Source organism: Eurytemora carolleeae, unplaced genomic scaffold (assembly GCF_000591075.1).
Source record: "Eurytemora carolleeae unplaced genomic scaffold, Eaff_2.0 scaffold853, whole genome shotgun sequence".
Taxonomy (NCBI): Eukaryota; Metazoa; Arthropoda; class Copepoda; order Calanoida; family Temoridae; genus Eurytemora; species Eurytemora carolleeae.
Genome location: NW_019396821.1, coordinates 50,258 through 67,712, shown reverse-complemented (window position 1 = coordinate 67,712; position 17,455 = coordinate 50,258). Strand labels below are relative to the sequence as shown.

The 17,455-nt window shown below is 35.4% G+C and overlaps 2 protein-coding genes across 3 annotated transcripts; one reads left to right on the top strand and one right to left on the bottom strand.

The window, feature by feature from the left end:
• Positions 1–361: 361 nt before the first annotated feature.
• On the bottom strand, positions 362–12,033 carry LOC111709048 (uncharacterized). Its single transcript, XM_023482630.1, has 14 exons — positions 11,862–12,033; positions 11,517–11,577; positions 10,187–10,259; positions 9,732–9,832; positions 7,951–8,042; positions 6,557–6,623; positions 6,124–6,169; positions 5,581–5,663; positions 4,555–4,640; positions 3,757–3,874; positions 3,274–3,390; positions 1,645–2,376; positions 1,267–1,353; positions 362–993 (listed from the first exon to the last, which is right to left on the bottom strand). The coding sequence occupies exons 1-14, from the start codon at positions 11,996–11,998 to the stop codon at positions 571–573; spliced, it is 2,223 nt and encodes a 740-aa protein (XP_023338398.1). The 5' UTR covers positions 11,999–12,033; the 3' UTR covers positions 362–570.
• Positions 12,034–14,951: 2,918 nt separating this feature from the next.
• LOC111709045 (myelin transcription factor 1) lies at positions 14,952–17,191 on the top strand. 2 transcript variants are annotated; one of them, XM_023482626.1, is made up of 4 exons: positions 14,952–15,120; positions 15,456–15,568; positions 16,406–16,538; positions 17,100–17,191. In XM_023482626.1, exons 1-4 carry the CDS (start codon positions 15,006–15,008, stop codon positions 17,171–17,173), a joined length of 435 nt encoding a protein of 144 aa, XP_023338394.1. In that variant the 5' UTR covers positions 14,952–15,005; the 3' UTR covers positions 17,174–17,191. The 2 variants fall into 2 exon arrangements, with proteins under 2 accessions (XP_023338394.1, XP_023338395.1); XM_023482627.1 differs by lacking the exons at positions 16,406–16,538; positions 17,100–17,191 and adding an exon at positions 16,290–16,341.
• The last annotated feature ends 264 nt before the right edge of the window (positions 17,192–17,455 follow it).

The window sequence follows — 17,455 nt, the reverse complement described above, 5'->3', positions numbered from 1 at the left end:
TATATATTTAGCATAAGTACCCAAGACATAGGTTTCAAGTGAACCTTTATAAAAAGAGTGGCTTTACCGATACACAACGATTCCCTTTCTGAGTAACTATGGGGAAGATATCGTCGTTTTTCTTAGAAAAAGCATAACTGAACACGTCATTTAAATATAGAAGATAATATATGTGTGTGTAAGTCCAGGAAGCCAAAATCTTGCGGATCCAACGGATCCGGATCCGCTTGGCCACTTGGAACTATTTCTACAGTCTCCCCCAATGATAATTTAGANCCCCACCATCCCTTTAAATACATTTCTAAATTTTCTTTTTATTTACTATAACTTGGTTAGGGGGAAGTCAGAAAAATATATATCCCTTGACGATGTTTAGGTACGTTAAGCAGTACAAAAAATACTTTCATTAGATCACGATATAAATTTAAAAAAAAACATTAAAAATATCAACTTCAATGAAATCAACTGTTCATAGTTTATATAAGATCGTTTGATCTAGTTCAATCACTTAAGCTTAATGAACGGGATCAGCTAAAACTATTTCAGCTTATTTCCTTAGAATGAGTTAAACTATCTCCTGCCTCCTCTACCGAACCTAATGATAGGTCCTTGATGGTGATTGAGTGCGTAGTTTCCTTGATCCATGTTGTTGAACACAGACACGCCATCCATATAGGTGCCAAAACCACGCTGGTTCGTCATAGGGTTCATCATGTTACCAAGAGACTGGAATGGATCTTCAAATGCCTGCATACCCTGCATGCCTTGCATACCCTGCATGCCTTGCATACCCTGCATTCCTTGCATACCATGCATGCCTTGCATACCCTGCATGCCTTGCATACCCTGCATGCCTTGCATACCCTGCATTCCTTGCATACCCTGCATTCCTTGCATACCCTGCATTCCTTGCATACCCTGCATTCCTTGCATACCCTGCATGTGCATGCCTCCATGTTGCATCATGTTTCCGACCGGATTCATCACGGATTCCTAAATTGAACAGAATAAAAATAAAAACATTTTTTCATAAAAATAGCTGTTTAAAAATAGCTGTTTAAAAATAGCTGTTTAAAAATAGCTGTTTAAAAATAGCTGTTTAAAAATTTTGTTTTAAATCATTCCACACTGCCTAAAAAGTGCACTTTCTCCAATTATTTCGCAGAGCAACAAAATATTTTAACGTTAAAATATCTGAAAAGGTTGTTCTTCAAACAAAAAATATGTTTTAAAAATGCGATAAAATATTCCCCGGGCCAGGCCCACCTGTATCTGACGTGTCCAGATATCTACCATCTGATCAGGAGGTTTCTCTCCATTGTCGCGCGTGTACCTCAATACCTTCTCACGAACCTTTAAATAGGTGGTTTCAATCAGTCAATTAATCAATCAAATAAAACTTTGGAGGCAATTATCTAATCAAATTTTAAAGCTATCGACCTGAAAGTTTCAGAAATTACTCACAGTATGTAGTGCAATGGAAAAAGTTACCGCGAGCATCACGCACGTTATTCTTACATTAGCAATGATTTGTAGACAGTGGACACCCTAGTGTACACTATAAATATGGAATAGTTATATTGTCGTCTGCTGAATCATAATGCGGGGGGGTGGGGGTGAAAGTAGGAAAATGTTAACCCCTACCTTTATATCTATCTCTTGAAGGCGTAGCTGTTGTTCTGAAGGAGGAGTTAAGGAAACTTCTGAATAGCTAGAATTCAGATCAGGGAACGGAGCTGTTGGGTTGAAGGTTGGTCTGCTCCTAGTATCCTGGAACCATGGAGTAACACTTGTATCACTGGTGTTTCTACCACCCGGATCTGACTCAAAGTTTAAGAAGTTTATAGGCGTGTCATCACTGAAGCAATTTTCCTGCGAGATGTTGGAGTCCTCACGTCGTCGTCCGATTCCGTGGTTATCGATTGTATTCCCATTTATCCGTGGTGACACCAATTCTGATTCCATTCCCATTCGGATGTTCATTCCCATGTTGTTTGTTCCCATACCCATATTTAAACCACCGCCTCCCATTCCCATGCTGACCCCTCCAATATTCATTCCTCTCGACATTGCCATACCGTTCATTCCTGCAATACCCATTCTCATCCCGTTCATTCCTGTACCAGCCATTCCCAACCCGTTCATTACCATACCACCCATTTCCATGTCTCCATTAGCCGCTGGTTTATCCCAGACTGGTACTCCTGGTCTACTGTAAGGATGAAATCTGTTCTCCTTAATGTAACTAGGTTGAGGTAAGTTACCCTTGTACTCATTCTTCCTACTCCTAGTGGCTTCCAGGTGCTTCAGCTCCTGGAGTTTTGCCATTACATTCATCCTGCACTCCTGGAACCCAACCTTATCATCTTCATCCGTCTAAAGAAACAATATTTGTATAGAATATACTCTTATTTTCATTTATAATTTTTTAAATGTTGACAGCTTTGAGAATTACATCTGATCAGTTTTATAACATGATATAAACAGATAGAAAAATATATACATTCATTAAACTAACCTTGTCTTGCTTTTTCCTTTCTTACCTGTAAAATAGGACGGTTCTGAAGCTACTTTAGTTTCACCTCCAGCTCTTGACAAACTGCTCCTTCCTTCCTTACTTACCTGTAAAATAGGAAGGTTCTGAAGATACTTTAGTTTCACCTCCAGCTCCTCTTGACAAACTGCTCCTTCCTTCCTTACTTACCTGGAGAATGGGAAGGTTCTGAAGATACTTTAGTTTCACCTCCAGCTCTTGACAAACTGCTCCTTCCTTCCTTACTTACCTGTAGAATAGGAAGGTTCTGAAGATACTTTAGATTCACCTCCAGCTCTTGACAAACTGCTCCTTCCTTCCTTACTTACCTGGAGAATAGGAAGGTTCTGAAGATACTTTAGTTTCACCTCCAGCACCTCTTGACAAACTGCTCCTTCCTTCCTTACTTACTTACCTGTAGAATGGGAAGGTTATGAAGCTACTTTAGTTTCACCTCCAGCTCCTCTTGACAAACTGCTCCTTCCTTCCTTACTTACCTGGAGAATAGGAAGGTTCTGAAGCTGCTTTGGCTTATCCCGAACCTTCTCTTGATGTCCTGCTTCTTCTTTTCTTTCTTACCTGGAGAAAAGGAAGGTTAAGATCTAAAGCTCCGTTAGTTTCTCCTCAACCTCTTGATTTACAGATCCTTCCTTGCTTTCTTACCTGGAGAACAGGAAGGTTAAGATTTTAAGCTCCATTAGTTTCTCCTCAAATATACTGCTCCTTCCTTGCTTTCTTACCTGGAGAATAGGAAGGTTCTGAAGCTCTATCAGTTTCTCCTCAACCTCCTCTTGACAAACTGCTCCTTCCTTTGCCACCTTGGCTTTCAGTTTTACCAACTTCAGAGCAAAATCGTCCTAAAATCAAATAATGTCAAACTGCAGAAACTGAAAATAGATATAACTGAGAAATGAAATTGTGGGAATGAATTGTTCAGTTAACACTCCACAGCTCAAATTTATTTCGCATGTTACGTTAATTGAAGAGTAAGAGAAAATGAGGTTTTCCTTAAAATTGTAAAAGTGTGTTAAAGAAAATTACATATTCAGAGATAAGAAATGTTCAGATTAAAATTAAAAGTAAGAAAAGGTTATATCCCCCCCCCTCTACCATTTTTTAACTTTTCCAGCTTATACCTTGCATCGAATAAAAGGAGGTCATAATTATTCAATGCAAAAATAAATCGAAAAAGTATCCCAAAACGGCAAAAATGACGAATTTACCGATATTCTGCCGGGAAGTCCTTCTTCTCCATGCCTAGCTAGGGATATATGTGTGAGGACAAGGTTCGAAACCAAACGATTAGCTCCTGAATCCCAATGTATTCCATCAGGATTACGTCTGAACAGAAAAAAAATAATTAAGACGATACCTAGCCGCCTAAACCAATATCCACAAGAATGAGATAGAACGGATACGGGGCATTGTACTTTAGATCTACACGTGTGATATTGATATCAACTGATGTTCTGAACCCTCTAGTAATAAGTTATAAGAAATATATATACTGGAAGTTACTTGATGCGTTTCATTAGAGTTTAACCTTACGTCCTCTATAAAAACATGAATTAAAGTTTTTATTTTTGTTAATATTTAACAAAAAGTCGAAAAGCCATTTTGAGTAAAAATCTAACGGAGTATATATGTGTATTGTGTACGTATTAGATATCAATGTTTATGATTTTGAAAACTGATTATTCTCAATTGTGGTTTCTATGCAATAGTAACTTACGCATTTCTACTGCAGGAAAACATTAAGAAATTATCAAAATTAAACATTTTTAAACCTAGAAAAACGACAATATCTTCAACATTATTTCTCAGATGAAGGGTTCACGGTTACCGTTGTGAATCAGGCATTTTTGCATGGAGAGTTACTTGAAATTACGCTTAAAGGCTCTTCAAAATTCAACAGTTTCTGATATGTCCAAACACAACAATATAACCATAATTCATTTAGACCAGTGATTAAGTATGTACACTATGTATTGTATCGTTCTGTACACTTTGTACATACTAACCTGTAGGTCTGCATCTGGAGAGCGTAGTGAATATCTACAACACCATACCCCGCACTTGATACAGCTTGCGCAGCAACAAAATTTGCCTAGAGTATTGATTGAGATTATTAACTATCATTTTAGAAAATAAGACGGGAATATTGATCGAGATTTTTAACTATCATTTTAGAAAATAAAACGGGAATATTGATCGAGATTATTAACTATCATTTTAGAAAATAAAACGAGAATATTGATCGAGATTATTCACTATCATTTTAGAAAATAAAACGGGAGTATTGATCGAGATTATTAACTATTATTTTAGAAAATAAAACGGGAATATTGATCGAGATTATTAACTATCATTTTAGAAAATAAAACGGGAATATTGATCGAGATTATTAACTATCATTTTAGAAAATAAAACGGAGAAACGGAAATATTTTAAGGACTTCAGATGGAAATTTTGTTCCTTCTTTGAAATACTTTATTTAACTTTAATTCATTTATGTCTACTTAAAACCACTGATTTCCCTCAATTCTACTATGAAAAGTAAAGAGGGGGAGGGGGGGGGTCCCTTGGGAATGTTTGTTTGAAGAGAGGGGAGGGGGTGGTAAATATTTCTGGACATGTTCTAGATCAAGTCAAGAGTAAATCTGAATAGGAACCTCAGCGTGGAACCCCCAGAGCCCAAAACTTAAAACAGGGTATCGTTATGAAAACCAGTTTTGAAACTCACGGATGGGTTTAGGCAGTTTTGTGGATAATAATATTTTTGTTATGAAATATTATGTTATTTAGTTTCTTTATATTCTTCATTTTTTCGAATCTCTTAAATCAAAATGTACACAAATGTTAAGACCCCAAAAAAGGAAACCGGAAGGTTTCGTTCAACGATACTCTTTTAAATTTCGGGCTCAGACTGCATTCAGGGCACCATTCATTACATGCAGAGATATTCATGATAAACAAAACTGAAGGGGGTCTTCATCTAATATATTTTAGATTTAGAAGAAAAAACTTTTATTAATTGTACGTTTTACCTCAATTACGTTGTATCTAGAGGTGAAGCATTGAAATTCAAGGCCGGGGACATTCATTCCTTTACTGTTCAATTCAGGTGCACCTAAATAGATGGATATAGATAGATGGATCTAGATAGATGGATCTAAATAGATGGATATAGATAGATGGATAGATAATGGAAAGGTATGGAAAGATATTGACGGATATATATAGATAAACAACATACAGGTAATGATGAATAAATATACATAGATAGGTATAGAAAAATACAGATAAATAGATACTTTCGATCATTACGATAACTAAAAAAGGAATTAAGATAAATTGGTAGATAGATATATTGATAGATAAATAGAGAAGAAGATATAGATAAATAGACAAATAAATCAACCCCACAGACAGGCAAAAGATTTAAGTATGACCGGGGCGAATACTAGGGGTTACCAAAATCTCTCCATTTTCAGTTACTGCCCACTCCGTTGGGCAATTTTCTAGGGCGAGTCATTGCTCCCTGGCTCTCCCCTGTATCCGCCCCTGGGTTTAATAAATTATGATTTTACCCATGGGACAGGTAATCCAGATAAACTCTCCGTCATCAGTCAAAACCTTCAAGGCAAAAAATACATTTAATTTTCTCTACATGGAAAAAGAAAAAAACTTATTTAATATTTATGATTTACAGTCGTTTTTGTATTTTAAGTGTAACCCAACCAGCAAACCCCTCAGAATGAGATAACTAGATGTGAGCCTCAAGTTAAGAGTTTGTTTTAACAAGTAAAATGCTACTTTTTGTTGATTAGGCAAAATTAAATGCCGATTGCAGTCTATTGATTTTAATAAGTAATTAAAAAATTCGTAAAAACACAAAAATATGATTAATAGGTTTTCAAAAACGGCTTTCAAAATATAATAAAAACATAGGATCTTATCTCCCCCCCCCCCCTTTGTAATGCTTCTCTGAAACCGAGATGAAAAGAAATATATTTTGAGTTCCTTTGGAATTAGCTCCATCAATTTCTTCATATTTGTTTTATATTCATCAGGACCGAACGGTCCCCACCTAAACAAAAATAATTTATTTTTATAAAACATTTTGGCAAAAATGCTAACACAAATTTTGATTGCTTTTTTAATTCTTACCCAACTTATGCGTAGAACTAATTTAAAGAAAATATAATGAATAAATGAGTCTTTTTATTATTATTATTTTATTTAGGTTTTTGTGATTTTTCATGACTGAATTTCAGAGACTGAGGGTATTTTATTCAGGGCTGTATATGTTCTTGAAAAATCATTATCCACCACTTCTCCTTCGAAAATCATTTCCCCCACCCCCCCTCTTTTTAAATAATTTTTTTTCCCCAGGATTTAACCCTATTTGGCCTGGGGGGAGGGAGGGGACCCCCCCCCCCCATCGTTTTTTTTTGCGATAACTCAAAAAGTATTATAGCTAGGAAGCTAAAATTTTCTTGCTTTTCTAACCAACACATTTCCCTCACTTAAGGCTGAAAGCTGGGCTTTTATACCTACTGCCTATGTCCTCAGGCAAACTGCCTAAATGCCTATTTTACCTACACCAGACTACATCTATATTTAGACCTATTTCCAGTCATTGGATTTTAACATTTTATAGCTCTTTGGAAAGCCTATAACAAAACCAAGCAAATTGCAAAGAAAGTTTGCAGACACCTTTACAAGGAAATTTACACTTTCAGTTTTTCTTAAATACGCGTTTAGGTTTTAAAAATTTTGTTAATGTTTTTGCATATTTGAATTCGCTGGGTCAAGGGCTTTAAAAAAATGTATAATTTGTTGTAATTCGCGCAATTTTTTTGTTTGCAATTTCATGCTAAATAACTAGATTTTGCAATAAAAATTTGGATTTTTGCAACTTTGCCTTTTTGTGCAGATTATTGAGGTAGAGCCCAAGGGCTTTCCAAAAGCGTATCAAATGTTATAAAATTGTATCACAATAAGAAATTAGGGGGAGGGGGTAAATTTGACCCCCCCCCCCAGGCATCCAGTCAGTCAACCATAGGTCAGGCTAAATAAGGTTAAGTATGTTTGTACGGAGTGCCAAATTATTTTAAGGGTTTTATTCGCTGAATTGGGAAAAATCTATAAATTCATAAAAATTATTTTTTTTCTCCATTTTTGTCAACAAACTTCGTCAAGTTGACATTATTATAATTTCCGTGAAAACGATATTTAATGAACAGGGTCATTCTACATTCTATATATCCATGACGTGGTAATTTCTGTTTGCTTGTCTGTTCTTAGCTTGGTTTGAAAACAAAATTTTGAGTAGGTTGACTTTGTTAGGGAAACCTCCAGGCAAAGCTGGGTTCCCAAGCTAGTATGAATTATACTTGATAATCTGCAAGCACCTGTTAAAATCCCAGAGACATGAGTTCATGATAATAGTATTGAGGGGAGCATTGTATTTATCCTCATATTCAAGCAGGAAATCTTCCAGCTCCTAGATCAAACTATATTCATTAAAACTCAAACAGTAGATCAAATGATCTGATGACCTGTTGTTGTTGACCTGTTGTTGTTAGCCTGTTGTTGATGACCTGTTGTTGTTGACCTGTTGTTGTTGACCTATTGTTGTTGACTTCTTGTTGTTGACCTGTTGTTGTTGACCTGTAGTCGATGACCTGTTGTGGTTGACCTATTGTTGTTGACCTGTTGTTGTTGACCTGTTGTCGATGACCTGTTGTTGTTGACCTATTGTTGTTGACCTGTTGTTGTTGACCTATTGTTGTTGACCTGTTGTTGTTGACCTGTTGTTGTTGACCTATTTTTGTTGACTTCTTGTTGTTGACCTGTTGTTGTTGACCTATTGCTGTTGACCTATTGCTGTTGACCTGTTGCTGTTGACCTGTTGTTGTTGACCTGTTGTTGTTGACCTGTTGTTGTTGACCTGTTGTTGTTGACCTTTTGTTGTTGACCTGTTGTTGTTGACCTGTTGTTATTGACCTGTTGTTGTTGACCTATTGTTGTTGACCTATTGTTGTTGACCTATTGTTGTTGACCTGTTGTTGACCTGTTGATGATAAAATGATAAATTGATAAATTGATAAATTGATAAATTGATAAATCGATAAATGGATAAATCGATAACCTTCCACCTCAAATTAAAAAGAAAACCAGGTTATTCATATGGTTTATTACATACGGAGCATGACAAAATCCAATTATTACAGTAGTTTATTGATGATATAGTTTGATATTAAGCAAAGGAGCACACAATAAAACAGAAATTAATTCTACTCGTTTAAGAACTGAGGCCGCTCGGCCTGACTAACGGACCTGTTTGCGCCCTTACTGGCCCCCCTAGGCGCTTCCCAGTCCCCTTACTGGATCGTCCAGGCCCACTTAAACTGGTCCCTGGCTCCTCTCCATCCAAGAAATGGTCAAACTCCTCTTCATGGGCCACCATTAGCTGCGTCCTTAGCTCCTTTACCTTGGTGTGATGCACCAGGGATGTGTGGCCCACTAACCCACATTTTCCACATGTGGCCTCCTTATGGATGCATTTTTCGTTTCTGTGTAGTTCTGACCCGCAAGAGATGCAGCAAGTCTTATTCGGACAGGCCATGAGGATGTGACCCTCCTCATCACAGAAATAGCATGCTTGCCTTGCCTGGACCACTGGGATTGAAACCTGTTTATCTTTAACCACCTTGCCTACCTCCTCCAGTTTGCTCAGCACTATGTTGACTTTAAGAGAGAGGGACCCCATAGATAAATAAACAATTGATCAGTTGATCATTCAATAAATCTATAAATCAACCAATTAATAAATCAACAAATCAATCAATAAATCAATGAGTCTAAAATCAATTAATAAATCAATCAATTAATTAAGAAATCAAATGATTGATCAATTGTTATCATTGAATGTGTTTATTAGCTGGACAAATTATGTTTAGTTATGGTTTTTCTAAAAGATGACTTGCACATTTCTCCTGTAGGAAACAGAATATAAAAATAAACAATCAAAACACTTTTCAAGCTTAAACACAACGTTATCTTCCATTTTGTTTATCAGATAAGAGTTTCAAGTATACAATTGTAAAATCGGGCATTCCCATCTATTCAAATGGAGGGTAACTTGAAATTAAGCCTACAGTCTCTTTAATGTCTCCTTTTCTAGTCTTACCTTTGAATATGCTCTTACGATGAAGAGATAAAAGAATGTGATATTGTACTTCTTGTTGTAATATCTGCGGGGTTCTATGTACGTTCTTCCACTTGTCAAACCTTGGATAACAGAGGTGGAAACTTGTTAGTAATTAATCCGATAAGAGAACCTAGGATAACAAAGGTGGAAACTTGTGAGTAATTAATCCGATTAGAGAACCTAGAAGAACAGTGGTTGGAACTTTTATAATTTATCCAAATAATATTATGACAGATTAGTTTTATCCCGTTTTGATTTAGATTTGAAAGAAGACAGTAGCGGAGCGGAATTATCTCAGATTTAGCTTTTGCTGCTGATATTAAGTTCAGAATGAATTCTTGAGAGCTTATTTATATATACATACATATATACAAACATACTTATATATTTATTCAAGGGTATATATTTATCCCCTGAATAGTTTGAATTATCACCTTTAGTTTCCAGAAGAACATCTCTGTTGTTTTCAGTAAATATTTTCGTCACAGATCCATCAACCGAACCAGTCTGAAAAAAAGAGAAAATTAAAGAAATAATAAGTTAATATTTTAAAACTTATCCTTATGTTTGATGAAAATCATTAAACCTTTTATTGTGATAATGCACGATTTTTTTCTCGAAAATTTCGCAGAGGGAAATGTTTTTGTTGTCCCAAGGTAAAGTTCAGTAACTGAACAATCCACTGTTGGGGCAATCATTGGTCCAGTGAATAGAATCCATTTAAATTTAATGCGGATCCGGAACCCGGATCCGCACTGGAAAAAAGTGATCAGGATCCAGATCATGAATTTTAATTTTTTAACAAAGCAGAATTGACAAATTATTTTGTTTCTTTTTTTGCTTATTTGTATGCTAAAACTTGATGAACCATTTAGAGATCAGGATACTTTTATAATGTCTCTTTTTTCAACAGTTCAGATTTGGAATTTTAGAATTTTTTTTTTTTTCAGTTTTTAGTTGATATTTTCCCACTCGGATCCGGATCCAGGAAGGTCAAATCTTAGGGATCCAATGCACTGCATGATTCTGTAATATTGGTTCTAAAAATGTTCAGATTATTGTCATGTTTAAAACGTGTCCTCAAATTTACAACCTTTACATTTATTTTCACTTATTAAAACCTATAAAATACTCCAAACATATAGAATATATTCAGGACTAGGGCCGCAACCTTTATATAATCTGTATACTGTCAACAAGAATGGGTTCACACCCTTTGCTAATGGTAGATATCAAAGTCTACTACAGTCAACATGAATGGGTTCACACCCGTTGCTAATGGTAGATGTCAAAGTCTACTACAGTCAACATGAATGGGTTCACACCCTTTGCTAATGGTGGATGTCAAAGTTTACTACAGTCAACAAGAATGGGTTCACACCCTTTGCTAATGGTGGATGTCAAAGTCAACAAGAATACATTGCTACTTTTGCTGAATCAATATGTATTTATAAGTTCAATTTATGCATTCCTGAAAATATTTCGATTATTTGAGTGCTGACTAAGTATTTACTTGTAAATCCACAATGAATGTATATTCAGTTGAGATTTCAATATGAATAGTCTGTTTCAACAAGTAACGATCAGAACAAAATTATTAAACATTATATTTTCAATTGGCTCATATTGAATCTTCTTGTGTTTTATTTTAAGCTGAACCATCATACATTATTATTTTGTATTTTGTGTTTGAACATAAATACTATAACTATATATATAAAGTGAGAAAATATTTAATTATTTTATGCGCCGGTAAATTCCTACCTTCCAAACTGTATTCTCTAGATCTGGAAAGCTTGATTCACATTTAGCTCCCAAAACCTCTCTTAAAAAGGCCATTTTTAATTCAGAAATAAAATCTTTAAGGTTGTCAACGTACTATAAGTGACGATTCAATTTGAGAATGTTGTTAAAGGTCATGACGTGACCCTTGAATCTTTGTTTGATCAATGAAAATAAAATTCACTTAAAGAGTATACACAGAAAGATTTTAAAAAGATCGTTCACAACTTCACATATAATTGTTTGCAGTGTACATTGTACATTCTTGAATTTGAGTAAATATTCTAAAAACCGTTAACAATCCCTTCAATCTTTTAACAACCCAACCTGGGTATGATAGAGGGGTGATTGACCAACCAAACGAGATCCTTGTAAACGCCGCGCATAAACGAACCACCGAGGATTAGAACATGTTGATTCTCAAACAGTTTTCCAACATCCTCGGGCATATATATGTCACACATTATAAAACTTCTGAAAAATGTTTTGTAAAAAAATAGGAAATGGTTTTATTCAAATTATGGACAATGTACAAGAATCTAATCTGTAATGAATATTGGTTAAAGTTGGACATGTGACCGCAGCACCCGGTCCCCTATACAATCCTAGGAGGGGGAGGGGGAGGAGGTCAAATAAAGCGTTATCTAGAACAGACCGGAAAATTGACGAAAGATTCTACTATCTCCATATTAAATATATTTAAACTGTGCCTCTTCAGAAATTAGAGTACCAAGAATATCAGGTATATTTCTAGAGAACGATTTTTGGGCCCCCCCCCCCGCCCCCCTCCTATCAATTTTGTACATGGATCTTACAGAAAGTGTCTTAACTTAACCTAACCCGTGGCCGCAGCGCTCGGCCCCCTAGCCTGTCCTAGCCGCTGCGCTCGGCCCAGAAAGTGTCTAACCTAACCCTAAATAATACAAAATAACTTAAAATTAAAGGGCATGTACAAAATTGAAGTAGGGAAGGGCCGGGGGTGGCAGGGGGGGGGGAGTCCAAAAATCGTTCTCTAGGACAGACCCGAATATCACCTGTATATCAACAGGTGATTTGTTCAGAGAGTTCAGATAGCCTTCGAAGCGTTGGCCATGTCATAGATAGATAGGAGGATGAGGGGGGGGGCTTTCTGTCCCTCCATGCCCTGGGGGAGGGGGTGGCTTATAACTATTGTGATGTGTGAACATAACCTAGCCTTCCTATAAAAAGCGTTCTCAAGAACAGTGCAGACCCGAACAACAGTAGAAAAAAACTGTTCACAATGGTCATGTTTTGTTTTTCACCGGATCTAGTCTGGTAATACTTCTCTAATAAAAACCTAATGAGTTAATAAAAATGTTTTCTTTCAATTGTCAAGTTTTCCCTTAAAACATAAAATAAACTTTACGGCGTGTTTGATTTCTGGAATTAAATTGAAATGTGTGTTGAATGCCGAGTTAATTTCTCTAAAATGTCGTCTTTCAACAAAATATTATTTTGAAAAATATTCAAAACATTTAGTAAGACCTTTCAGTATAAGATTTGGCCAATAACGAAAATGCCAACCTCCTTAAATGGTTATATATTATGCATGCAAGTTGACATAATTAGGTGACATCCCCTAGTTTTGCGGAATTCCTTTATCTTATTCTTGCAGAGAGAAATGTCAAAAGTGCAAACGCCATAACCCGAGATATTATTGCAAAATTACCCGCACTTCAAAACATCTAAATTTTAAAATTTGATTATTAAAAATAAGATTTTAAAAAATGTTTTTTTTATTTTTCGAAAAAATGAGCTATGGCGTTTAATCGTGATCAATCCTGCTAAGCTGCAGTCCTGACTTCTCCCTACTGCCTACATGCACTGCCTTAACTGCCTGACAGGATAAAATATGATTCCACACCGAAACCGGTTTTAAATGGTGAAATTATTGAATGGTGAAATCGATGTCTATAAAACATTGGCAATTTTTATTGAACTGTCAGTCAGTGATATATCTCGATTGATCCAATTTTGAGGGAGAAAAAACTACAGCAATCAAGGTCAGTAAAAAATATTTTATATATTTTGTTTTTTCGAATTACTTTTCAATATTTTAATTGTGCTTTTGCCTACAAAATAAATTGGCCAAGACGAGAACATAAGATTATAATTAAGAATATTAATTAAGTATTTGATGATCCATTATAATTTAGCTTGGACATTATCTGGGTCCGATTTTTTGACCCCCCACCCCCTCCTATCAATTTTGTTCATGACCACTAACTTTCAGCTAAATTATTAATATTTATGTTTTATTATTTTTGGGTTAGGTTAGGTATAAGACAATTTCTGGGCTGAGCGCTGTGGCTAGGGGGCCGAGTGCTGCGGCTAGGTGCAGGCTAGGGGGGCCGGGCGCTGCGGTTTTACTTGAGAGAATAGTACAAGCTATGTATTGTATGTGTATTAAAGATGGACTGTTTACTTGAGAGAATAGTACAAGCTATGAATTGTATGTGTATTAAAGATGGACTGTTTGCTTGAAAAGATAGTACAAGCTATGTATTGTATGTGTACTATATAGATGGACTGTTTGCTTGAGAGAATAGTACAAGCTATGTATTGCATGTGTATTAAAGATGGACTGTTTACTTGAGAGAATAGTACAAGCTATGTATTGTATGTGTACTATATAGATGGACTGTTTATTTGAGAGAATAGTACAAGCTATGAATTGTATGTGTATTAAAGATGGACTGTTTACTTGAAAGAATAGTACAAGCTATGTATTGTATGTGTACTATATAGATGGACTGTTTACTTGAAAGAATAGTACAAGCTATGTATTGTATGTGTACTATATAGATGGACTGTTTACTTGAGAGAATAGTACAAGCTATGTATTGTATGTGTACTATATAGATGGACTGTTTGCTTGAGAGAATAGTACAAGCTGAGGAAGAAGAACTTGAAGCAAAGGAGTTCCAAGTTATTGTTCTTAAGGTAATGCAAATAAAAGAAGAGAGGGAGTGGGGGGATAGCATAGTAATATTATTGGAAAGTTTAAAATCCCCTCCCCCCTCCCCTTCCTAATAAAAATACTTGCAGTTAAAAAATGAGATATTACATTTTAGGGGAAAGGGTAGCCTTTGGTTTAAAGGAAATGTTAACCATTCAGTTTATCAAGGGGCGTATGCAGAGGTGGGCTTTGATGGAGACTAAGCGGTCCCCTAAAATGTCTAAAAATATTAAGACCCCTGAAATAATCATTCCTGTATTCCTGTATTCCTTGACTTTGTTAGTCTAACTTTAGAATATTATTTATTGAAATGAATGATCATGGAAATGGGAGTTTTATTATCTTAGGTGAGGTGGAGTAGAAGTTAGAATTTGATCATTCATGAAAAATAACTAATCAGTCTAAAAAGCTATTAAAAAATAATTTTCAAACTTAATTGAAAAAAATTTCATTCTAGTTCCCTTGATCTGAGGATTGGTAGTATAGAGCGGATGAAGGATGATGTTGTGGGACGGATGAGGGATGAGATGGAAGCCCTTTTATCTGAAGAGAGTTCTGGGGAGGAGGAGGAGGAGGATGAAGATGAACGGGATGATTATCAAAATGGTAAAAATACTTTTAATATTATCATTTTAATGTTTTTAAAGGGACTGTAAATCTAATTTCAAGAGACCCTCCATGAAAGATGACAATGCTTGATTCACAATGGTACCCTTTATCTTTTCAATAATGTGGAAGATGTTGACGTTTTTTCTAGGTTTAAAAGTGTTTCATTTTGATAATTCCTATAGTTTTCCTTCTGTAGAAATGCGCAAGTCACTTTTGTAGAGAAATCCTAATCAGTTTTCAAAATGATAAATATATGATATTTAATTCATACCAAGAGTTGTGAATCGGACATTTATCCAGACTTTTAAATTAATTTTTAATTTGATTTTTAGGCAAGATTGAAGGAAAGGATGGAAAAAAGGAGAGTGTAAAAATCCTCTACTACCATGAGACTAGGCAGATAGAGGATAAGATGACAGAGAATGAAGCAGGAGATGGAACACCGGTTAGTACTATAATGTGCCGCTAGATGGTGGGAGGGGGTGGAAACTGTGGTGGCGCGTGATAGTACAGTATTTCAGCGCTTATAGGTGGTGGCGTGGAAGGAGGCAGACTAAGATATATTTTAGTACCATAATGTGCCGCTAGATGGTGGGTAATTATTGGATATAATTATTACAATAATTTAGCGCTTGTAGGTGGCTGGAAGGAGACAGAAGATGAAACATTTTAGTACCATAATTTGCCGCTAGAAGACGGATGACGCACGGAATCATATTAATTATGGATTGTATACAGCAGATGGAAGAAAGTATATGGAGGGAAAATGAGAAGGATGGGTGGATAACAATGGACTGTATACTGCAGTATAATGAGGGTGAATGAATATAAATGGAAGAGAAGGATAACTTATAATGGATTGTGTACTGTATGTGGATTAGGTTGGTTGGAATGATTATGGTTGAATAATAATGGATTTTATACTGCAGGTGGATGAGAGTCAATATGTATGAATGGAAGAGAATGATGGATAACAATGGATTGTATACTGCAGGTGGATGAGGGTGAATGGAATGAATATGAGAAGGATGGATAAAAAATAGATTGTAACTGCAGTATGATGAGGGTGGATGGATTATAATGATGGATTGTATACTGCAGATGGATAAGGGTGGATGAAATTAGAATGAACGGATAATAAGAGATTGTATCAATGTATACTGCAGGTGGATGAGGGTGGATGGAATGAGTATGGATAGATAATAATGGATTGTATATACTGAAAGTGGATAAGGGTGGATGGAATGAGAATGGATGGATAAGAATGCATTGTATACTGTAGGTGGATGAGGGTGGATGGAATGAGTATGGATGGAAGAGAAAGATACCTGCCAGCAAATTTGGTCAGATTGTGCAAGCCCAAGGAAAAAGAGTGAAAGACAAACAGTTTACGAAAGAAATACTCACATACAATGGTAATCTATATAATTAAGCTCTTTGCTGGGCCGAATGGAATGACATTTTTAGATGAAACTCATGGGTAACATAAGCTGAAAAAAATAAGAATAAAAATTTTAATTCCACAGGCAACGCCGGGCACTCCAGCTAGTAATTAATAATTTATGTTATTTATCATCACTGTGCGGATTTCAAGTGCGCTTTGCGCTTCTTTTTTAGTTTTAACTTTAAAATTATTTTTGTATTAATTTCCAGGCAGAATTTTTAAACTTCGACAATCCATAAGTCTTCCCTGGCCCCCTGGGCTCATAGATATGTCAGTTCATATTCAATTTACATCTTGGTATTATTTTTAAATATATTCTGAAAAGTTGATTGGTTCCAGAAAATTTAAACTTAGTTTTATAAAAATCTTATAATTAACATAAAAATGATCGTTTATCTTATTTATTAGAAGAAAAAAACTGAAAACTATTACTTATATGTTTTTATATGATCTAATCAAAAAGGACGATCTTCAATATACTTAATTGGCACTTAATTGTCATGTGAGTGGGACACACTGTATTTCTGAATAGGTGGGGAAGGGGATACAGAGGCTACACTGTATGGTCGAGTTCATGAGAAAGATGCCAGGCAAAGATTTAATTAATTTAGAGTTAAAATTTTGTTTGAAATACCAAACTTACCGAAATATCAAACATGTAGGGCAGAATTCTAAACGTAATGTTACGGATATAATGGATTTTTTTTAAATATATAAAATTCGAAAGTTTGATTTAAAGAAATCAAGTCCTTGTCACAAACTCAAACAATTATAATCCCAATATCTTTAAAACCTGATGGTGTAAACATTTGATATTTTTAAACTTAGATTATTTGATCTAACAGAATTCACAGCTTGAAATATGAAAGGTCCAAAGATAACGCGATA